Source organism: Haliotis rufescens, unplaced genomic scaffold, assembly GCF_023055435.1.
Source record: "Haliotis rufescens isolate VD_foot unplaced genomic scaffold, xgHalRufe1.0.p SCAF_6, whole genome shotgun sequence".
Lineage (NCBI taxonomy): Eukaryota > Metazoa > Mollusca > Gastropoda > Lepetellida > Haliotidae > Haliotis > Haliotis rufescens.
In genome coordinates this window covers 50,940,904-50,950,765 of record NW_025964334.1, presented here as the reverse complement: position 1 = coordinate 50,950,765, position 9,862 = coordinate 50,940,904, and the positions used below count along the sequence as shown (strand labels likewise).

Genomic DNA, 9,862 nt, shown 5'->3' with positions numbered 1-9,862 from the left:
TCGCGTCCGACATTATTGCACTCATATGTGTGTGTGTGTGGCTGCTTGTACTAGTCCGGACTGGTGCCGATTTTATAGTGCTAGCTCACTGTGATACCATGCCACATTTTAACATGAATATCCCTCTCAGACACAGTGTACTGACTCCGAGCCGACCAGTCCTTGTTTTAGCCCCTTGGTGCCGAGCGTCAGGCAGGGTAACAACAAGTACCACCTTTTAACGTCTTTTGGTATGACGCGGCCGAGGATCGAACCCCGCACCTTCCGCTCTCCTGGCAGACGCTCTACCACTAGACCATGGAGGCGGTCTGAAATGTAGTTTTACGACGCATAAATAACGTATAATTATGTATGCCTATTGACGTTAATATTTTACTTTTATGAACCGTTTACCTTATCACATAACCCTGCTTAAACTTGGGGGCGTTAGTCAAAGGCTTCTTGAGTAAGCAAACAATGCTTCGATGTGTTAGAGCCTAACAGTTCCTGCTGGATGAACTCCATCTTCCCGAGGCAAGGGAGTTAACTGATATTAAAGTCCAGTTTCCACCTTTACCGAAATAGACTGGAATTATGGAGTTGAGGTTTTGCTCGACTAACGAGTCTGTGCATAGTCCAATCAAAACGGCGTAACGAAAACAACATCCGATTCGTAAACTGCCGTGCTGATTTCGGCCGGTTGCAGGATTTGCAGAGCATGTGTGCCGTCGTCAGCTGGGCGTCAACATATATTTTCAAAATCTTTTTATGTTTTTAATCAAGGTGCTCACGTGTTTTAATGCACTTCGCGAAGTAAGACCCGTTTTAATACAATATAGATCTTGATTATCGATCAGATCCTCTCACTGGCGAGTCCATTTTGTTTGGAGCAAATGCAAGTGATATGAGAGGTGGAATCTGATCGGTCAATAGGAGGGACATAGAAGGGACATAACTCGTAATAGCCACTGGTGGTGCTACGATCGAACCAATAAATTACGGCCTAGTTCGGCAAGGGTGGAAACTGGACTTATAGAGTCAGTTAACTCCCTTGCCTCGGGACGATAGATGACCTCATTTGCATATTTATCGGTGAACAAAAATGGCATCTCAATTCTGACCCGGTAAGTTCACTCGTGAAAACTTAGCCAGGTCACTCGACGAGATAATTAAGTTATTTGTGAAGACAATATAAATATCCTCTATGAATTAAATGTTGCTTTGACTGAACGAGCACACGAATGGAATAATGTCTTTATTATCCCTATTCCTGTCACTTTCACGTTGACAAAAATGTGGGAGACTGGCTTTCACGGGAGATATCGCTTGTATGAGACATTCGCTACTATGACGTCACAATCAAATGACATCACTCATCTCTCTGCCTCTGAAGCTGGTTAGCTATGCTTTTACTCTCAAGACACAGGTTATTATAACTGAAGCAGTATCACGAGGGGTATATGTGGTATTATGCGTCCCTCGTTGGGTTTTACACCACTGACAAGAGATTTTCTGTCCCCGCTCAGAAATCCACGTGCAGAATGTTTTCTTCATCGCGGGGTAAAAGGGATTTATTCTCCCGCTCAGAAATGTATTTCCCTCCCAGGCGGATACGTAGTATTTTATCAAAACCAATCAGATCTCAACATTGTGACATGGAGGTAAGATAATAATGTTTACACAATAAAATAGTTAGAGGAATGATTTGGGATGATAAATAGAATCTCACCGTTGTGTCTTTTGATATTAAATATATCAACACGTTTTAAGCTTGTGTTGACCCGTGTTGATATAGCTGATATCAAAAGACACTGAGATTATCTATGTTAATTGATTGGCAAAGAAACGCAATCCTTCAGTTGATTTTGTCAAATGTTTGATTTTCAAATGAATTCCATATTCTACCTTCTCAGTAAATTAAAATGATTAATCCTGCCATAGAAACTGTTTGCAGTTTTTCACATGGGTGTATTCCTAGGTCCGTTGACACTATTTTTATGATACGGAAACATTTCTTGCCTCGACAAAATCAAAGGCAGTCAGCTGGGAGTCGCAGCAATTAATCGAGCTTTATTACCACCAACCAGTAAGGCTTATTACAGAACACAAAATCATATTATCCTGCCAGTCAGTGTTAGTTATTGAGGGGTGGTGGGGGGGGGGGGGGGGGGGGGGGGGGGGGGGGGTAGCCTGGCGTGAATAAAAACTGCACTGGCTCTCAGTCAGCCCTTAAGATTACTTCTATATGGTTTTATTCATAAAAATATTATTTGATTTAACGCTTTTAAGATTTTTCAGCATAATACACAACTGCTGATGGGTATCTTAGACATCTTATATTTGAAAAAGATAAATATGCTTTTTTCGGGACAAATTTACAGCAGGTAGGAGTTTTGTGGTTGCAAATTCATATCTTACCCTAGTCTCTATATCTCAACGAGGTAAGGGAGTTGACTGACTATAAAAATCCAGTTTCAACCCTTGCCGAACTGGGCTGGTTATGGAGTCATATTTGGCGAAGTAAGACCCGTTTTATCATAATATAGATTTTGATTATCAATCAGATCGTCTTGACTGGGCGCCGCCTTTTTTTTTGAAGCAAATGCACGTGATAATCGAGGAGGAACCTGATTGGTCAATAGGAGGGACATAGAAGGGACATAACTCATAATAACCACTGGTGGCGCTACGCTATACCCAAGAAATTCCAGCCTAGTTCGGCAAGGGGGGAAACTGGACTTTTATAGGCAGTTAACTCCCTTGCCTCGGGAAGATGCAGTCTCTGTTGAACCAATAATTTTTACACAAAAAAAATATATAGTATACTGACACTGGGCGTGATCATATATATCTTGCAGCTGCTATGTTCTGCGTTACAAGCACCTGTGGAAAAATAGTGGTTTTTAATTTCAAGATGGGCATGAGCAAAGTGTTTTGTCCGATAATATTTTGACATCAGGACACATTGTCATTGACATAAACCAGCCAATCAGCATGACGTCATGATGCTCAGTGGGAATTACTCACTGAAAATATTTTTAGTGTTAAATAACTTTATTTCACGAATCACTCAGCAATATATTATAATATTATGACCAATGAATGGAATCAATTCTAACCCGGAATCCTCACTGAAAGTAATTTCGTCTATTGCTGTGATACATTATAACTAGTCTATTGAGTTGCATTGACACTCCTTCCCATATTTTGTTGGCTTAATTTACATGCACATGTAATTCTAGAAGCCTTGTCACTCGTCATTTATTCAACATAATGCTCAATCCGATAGTGACGCTGTTCTTAGGATGAATACGGATATATGGTGACAGACCAAGGTTCACAATCAGGTGGGAATCGGTATTCGGACTCATGATCAGCGGATCCTGATACAGCTAAGGCACGTAACTGCGCGAGAAATGAAGGTACAAAGTAACATACAAAAGTCTGGTGTAAATTAACATTATTCATCTGCACGATCCTGACACAACTAAGGGGCGCAACTCTGCAAATAGAATTTTGGTGTACTATACCATTGTCTTAAACCCGAGTAAAATGAAAACAAAACTTATTTTATTTTTCGGTATGACAAATATCCCAGCCGATACCAGTTATGGTTTGCCGGATAAAACTGTAATTGTGTCACAGGTTTGAAAACGTCCCTTCCGGTTTTGGAAAATAACACATACATCACTTGTTGATCAGTATTCATCAGATTTTGATCCAGTAAATAGTGCACCGCGGTCTTATAATCCTTCTCAAGCTGGAGCAAAACGTCCGGAGTTCCAACATACATCCCTCCGCCAATCCACACTTTATTATTGTGGACTATGTTGATAAAGTCGAGGTTCATTTCCGGTTCCGCTATCTCTGTGACGGCAACGAGACTCGAGTTCAAATCAGGCGGCGCAATGAGCACAAATGGATCCTTCCGGTTGAAGACGTCACGGAAATACCCGATGTCTAACCAGCAGTAGAATTCGGTCTTAAAGAATTTGTGTTTCAAGGTATCTGCAAGGAGCTCGAATTTGGCATGCTGGGCTGAGGAGTACGCAGGCTTCACGGTGTTTGGATAATGTCGCGGGTAATTTTTTTGCTTGTATATTTGGTTTATCCTTTTCATGATGTCAAAGCTCCATAAATTATTCCTATTGACGAGAAACAACTTCGTCAGTCTGAATGTGGTTTTGCGAACATTTTTCATGTGGTTGTAAAACCGTCTTGAATCCGTGTAAATCACCATAGGATTAAACATTTGACCGTAGAAATTGGCCCACTGTTCGTAAAGCTGGCGTCGCAAGAGTCGCCTCCCCTTGACGAAGTCTCCGATGTCGAAGTAGGCAGTGACGACGGTCATATTTGCGGTGATGTTGCCGGCTTGATAGACTCTATGGCCAGCTTTGGAGTAGATGGCGAGAGATAGGTTTCGTGTGATCTGAATCCCGCCTCTCTGGATGTCCTCGTCGGGGTACTGATCCTTAAAACAAACACAAAACATATTTTATTAATGTTTGTTGTTTAGCGCCGCACTCAGCATATCCCAGCTGTATGACGGCCGTCTGAAAATACTCCGTCGGGGTACGGTGACACGTTGGATGCTCATGATATCAATCACTGGATTGTCTGGTCCATACTCGATTATTTACAGACCGCTGTCATATAGCATTTTAATATTGCTGAGTGCGGCGTTAAACAACAAACAAACAAACATCACAAGTACTCGTGTGCGCTCTACTTTGTCAACTTGTGACAATTCAGCGTCTTGTTGACTAAATTGTGCACTTTGAGGTAAAAGCACGAAATTTGGCACACAGGTTCTTCATCCCAGTGCAAGCATTTATGGCTATAGAGCCATCCAAAATGGCCGCCATAAGTATCCTTTAGTGGTTCCGATATCTTTATCATATTTGGTAATATGGTAATTATCTTTCATTTGATCCTTTTTGGATACTTGGTCACCTTAATGATTCCAATATGGACAATGTAGTTGGTTATGACAAAACTAAACACGTCTTGCCATTTGTCGATTTTTACTATTGCATTTACAATGCCTAACTAGATTTGATGCAATTAACAGACATAGGGATATATTGGCGTGACAGCAAAGGTTTGTTGGTAGCATCTGGAAGCTGAGACAATCCTTCTCAGTCAATAAATCAATCAGTCTTTATACGGTACTGAAGTGGCCACGTGACCTATCGTACATACGATATACAATCCTTTTCTTAGCCTCGAGGAAAAAGTATGGTTATTCTGATCGGTGTTTCATGTAAATATTTCATGAAGAGGCTAATCGATATGTTGGTTGTCTTCACTACGGCATGGCTGTACGATACAACATAACTTGTCTTCAAAATGTGTAGTATCTATTATTTATGTCCTTGTAAATAACAAAAGGTGAGGGTAGGGGTGCATTTACGTTCAAAACTGAGTGAATATGAATTTATTACATCAGTCTTATCAAACCAAATCACAGCGGGGACACCAATGGGGTGTCAAACTTTGACCTTGAGGTGGGTGAGGTGAAATTGGGTTTAACGTCGCGTCCAGGATTATTGCACTTATATAGCGACGTGCATGCACGTGTGTGTGTGTGGCTGCTTGTACTAGTCCGGACTGATGCCGATTTATAGTGCTAGCTCACTGAGATACCATGCCGCAGTTTAACATGAATACCCCACTCAGACACAGTATACTGACTCTGAGCCGACCAGTCCTTGTTTGAGCCCCTCAATGCCAAGCGCCAGGCAGGGTAACAACAAGAACCATCTTTTAACGTCTTCTGGTATGACGCGGCCGGGGATCGAACCCCGGACCTTCCGCTCTCCGGGCGGACGCTCTACCACAAGACCACGGAGGCGGCACTGACCTTGAGTGATAAACGAATCTCTTGACCACTAAGATACCCAATCCCATGACATTGATAGCGAGTAAGATCTGATGTCCCAGTCAGTGAACCTGAATAAATTATACCATCTGAGTTGCAGTTTACGCCGCTTACCGTATTCGACGTAATAAGCGCCCCGCTCTAATAAGCGCCCACGGCGATATTTGCTAATATATTGGCAAGTGAAGAATCCCAATTAGCATTCCATCCTATTGATCAATGTACACAAGACTTATTTATTCGTGTATAATACGTACTCGTGTGTTATATGCACCCTTAATTATGGGCAATTAAATTCTTGAAAAATATATCTGTCGTATATAAACAGTTCAGGCCGTCAGCATAAACCACGAAATGTATCTTTCAACTCTGTTTTTTTCCACCAAACTAATATTCCAATAAGAGCCTCCTATTTCTAATTTTGAGAGCGCCCTGGGCGCTAATAACGTCGAATACGGTAAGTGATATTTAAGATATATAACGATGTAGGTGGGTGCACAAGTAATGGGCTTCGTGTGCACAATGTGGGAAATCTCAAGCTGACGCTTCTTGTCCTAACGCTCACCGTGAAAATCAGCGTTAGAATTGATCTTCAGCAACCCATGCTTGTCGTGTCAGACGACTGACGGGATCGGGCGGACAGGCTCGCTGACTTGGTTGATGCATGTCATCGTATCCCAATTGTGTGGATCGATGCTGATGAAGTCGATTACTGGATTGTCTGGACCTCGTCGAGTGCGGCGTTAAACAACGAACCGGTGATTTGGTGAATCGTATTTCCAGATGTACCAGTGAAAATGTGATTATGTGTTTGTACAAGTGTCCATATTACATCTCTGTCACGTGGAAGGTCAATATTCGAGTCTGTGCCAGGCAAACCGGTGATTGATAACATGAACAACGACCCAAGCCGTCGGAGCACATCAGCAGACAATCATCCAGGTCCTCATAAGTCGGATCCTGCAAGCCTGTCGTGTTTGGGTGAGTGAGTGAGTGAGTATGGTTTAACGCCGCTTTTAACAATGAAACAATATTCCCGCAATATCACGGCGGGGAACACCAGAAATGGGCTTCACACATTGTACCCATGTCGGGAATCGAACCCGGGTCTTCGGCAAGACGAGCGAACGGTTTAACCACTAGGCTAACCGACCGCCCCTGTCGTGTTTGCGACCTGTTTTGCCTGGAATCATGTGGTCTCACGTGGGCAAATACAAAATCCGTTTTAAGGATGTTCATAGTGCATGTTATAATTGTTTGTGAAAGTTTCTTTGTCGAATATATTTATCAATATTTACCTTGAAGAAGAAAAGAGGTGTGTTCATCTGGATCACAAACAACACGCACATATTTAGACATCCCATAATTCCTAGAAGCCATAGCAACCACAACTTCCGTTTCCGGGACATCAGCGTAGATGGATGTCTGCAGAGGAAGGCTCTGCCTCTCTGAGCTTGGTACTGAAGTAAACAACGAGGGTATATATATAATTGGCATCCATTAAAGAAAATACACTGAACTCTTGATAGATTTCCCAGAAACGTTATAGATTAGCAATTGCACAAGTATGTCTTGGCTTCCTGTCGGTGGAAACTTTTATCGATCCAATGTTTTGTTTCTAATCGTCCTTTTAAAAATTGATTCGGTCAGGTGTAAGATGTTTATTTTTATTATCATATTGACAAATTTGCATCTCTGTCATGAAATTGCTTTTTCTGCATGCAACGCATTGTTTGCAAAATCAAAATATATTTGAGTGAGTGAGTATGGTTTTACGCCGCTTTTAGCAATATTCCAGCAATATCACGACCGGGCGTCACCAGAAATGGGCTTCACACATTGTACCCAATATTCCAGCTATGTGCTACTGTAAATAATCGAGTCTAAGCTTGTCGTTAGAGGCGACTAACGGGATCATATCGTCAAGCTCGCTGACTTGGTTGATCCTTGTCATCGTATCCAAATGCGTAGATCGATGATTATCTGGTCCAAACTCGATTATTTACAGACCGCCGTCATAAAGCTGGAATATTGCTGAGTTCGGCGTTAAACAACAAACAAACAAACAAACAAACAAACAAAACATCATTTTGATATCATCCATTGACAGTGACAGCATTTATTCCTCGGTGTAGAGAAGGTGTTCCACGTTTGATTGTTGTTTAATTTGGAACTATTCAATTCATTTATGAAATAGAGGAGTGGGTTACAACAAATACCCCCGAGTTTTTTCTTCGTTTTAACAAAGGTAGCTCAGTTCTTGTGAACACTGCGTCGCTCGGCACAGCCTGTTTCGTACATGCATAGTCATAGACGACGATCCATATGTCATGAAAACAGCTGATTGGTAACATACGTAAAGACCATTCTTTGTGAGCCTCTACATATTAGTCAGGACAAAAGCTAAACGGCACAACACACTCACTTATTCAAAGACAAATGCGTCTTACCTCAGAATACGGTTACCGGAACAATAGACAATATGGAACCGCGCTCCCGACGATGGGCTTATGCTACTGAGCTTCCTCGACGTGGAACAGGAGCACCAGAACAATCTTCATCAATATTTACACTCGATAGTAGCTGTCAATAATCCCTTCATAACTACAAGTTTACGAATCTTCCTGAGATATGTGCTTTTGGTTTGTCCCAAAGTGCCCGACCCTTTTGGGGGACTGTCCCTTTCACAAGAAACAAATACTTGAGATAGACCTACTGTAAATAGCGTTATTCTCACCTTCCGGACGTAAGACAAATCCAGTGTGTCTGTGTGTGTCTGTGTGTCGTTGAAGTGTTTGTTCGTGTTCGTCGATCGATTTTGCCTACAGGTATTCTTGAGCAAGCTAAACACAGTGTATAAATGTAAATTGAATAGGAATTATTGGTAAATATAGAAAAGCAAAATATCGGCCTTGACCCCGATCAATATGCAGCACTGTACCATTACGTTGAGTGAGTTGGGTTTAACACCGCTTTTAACAGTATTCCAGTTATATCGCCGCGTGTCAGCTTAATGTGGGAGGAAAGCCCGGAGTGATGCAGGTCTCAGACATTTACCACCTCGGCGAAACCCACGAGCATGGGTATGGTGCTGACAAACCTAGAAACATAATCGGGGCGAACTGGGATTCGAACCCACAATCATAGGTTTCTGGCGTGCCAAAGGGACGCAACTCTGCACAGTGAATCACGGCGCCTAAGACGACTGGGTCACCCGTGCCCACCCCATTACGTTGAAGGGGTGAAGAGTATAGGTATAGGTGAGCACATCAAAGTTAGACCTTTAGCCAAAGCTTGACCTCCTCTGTGGAATGGACTTCCGAGGCACGTTCAAAGTATCTGGACTTTTCAACGTTCATGGAACATATAAAACAGTCCACTTTGAGAGAGCCTTTGTCCAAACTGTTGGAGACCCTTAAAGATCCGGGGTAGAATAGGTCTTCAGCAACCCATGCTTGCCGTAAAAGGCGACTATGCTTGTCTTAAGACGCGACTAACGGGATCGGGTGGTCAGGCTCGCTGACTTGGTTGATGCATGTCATCGATCCCAAATGCGCGGATCGATGCTCATGATATTAATCACTGGATTGTCTGGACCAGACTCGATTTATTAACAGACCGCCGTCATACAGCTGGAATGTTGCTAAGTGCGGCGTTAAACACCAAACCAACCAACCAAATTGTTGGTTATTAATATGAACTTTGTTGTTGTTACCTAAAATTGATTTCGAGGATCACAGCAACCAACACGAAAAGACGAAGGTCCTAATGTGTATGAGGGGAACAGTCCAATATTTTCACAGGGGTAATCGGTTTGCTGTATACCAGATCAAAAGGCACGTGACAAAAAGATACAAGAGGGGGATGTATTGTAAGTACAGTATGGGTGATCTGAGGCGTGTTCAGGAGGGCGAACGACCGCGCGAGAGTACAGTGAGGCGCGTACTCGCTCTCGCGGCACAGTATCCAAAATAGCGTCGCCGGGGATCAAAACAGCCC

At 42.5% G+C, this 9,862-nt stretch overlaps 1 protein-coding gene across 1 annotated transcript; it reads right to left on the bottom strand.

Moving 5' to 3' along the window:
- Positions 1-2,827: 2,827 nt before the first annotated feature.
- Positions 2,828-8,656, bottom strand: LOC124120734. Its single transcript, XM_046483616.2, has 3 exons — positions 8,314-8,656; positions 7,162-7,323; positions 2,828-4,453 (listed from the first exon to the last, which is right to left on the bottom strand). The coding sequence occupies exons 2-3, from the start codon at positions 7,270-7,272 to the stop codon at positions 3,545-3,547; spliced, it is 1,020 nt and encodes a 339-aa protein (XP_046339572.1). The 5' UTR covers positions 7,273-7,323; positions 8,314-8,656; the 3' UTR covers positions 2,828-3,544.
- Positions 8,657-9,862: the final 1,206 nt, after the last annotated feature.

Excerpts from the sequence above, each read along its gene's own strand:
- LOC124120734 (XM_046483616.2), bottom strand. The coding sequence starts at position 7,272 with ATGTCCCGGAAACGGAAGTTGTGGTTGCTATGGCTTCTAGGAATTATG. Across the intron at positions 4,454-7,161 it reads CACCTCTTTTCTTCTTCAAG|GATCAGTACCCCGACGAGGA; the intron begins GTAAATATTGAT and ends GTTTGTTTTAAG.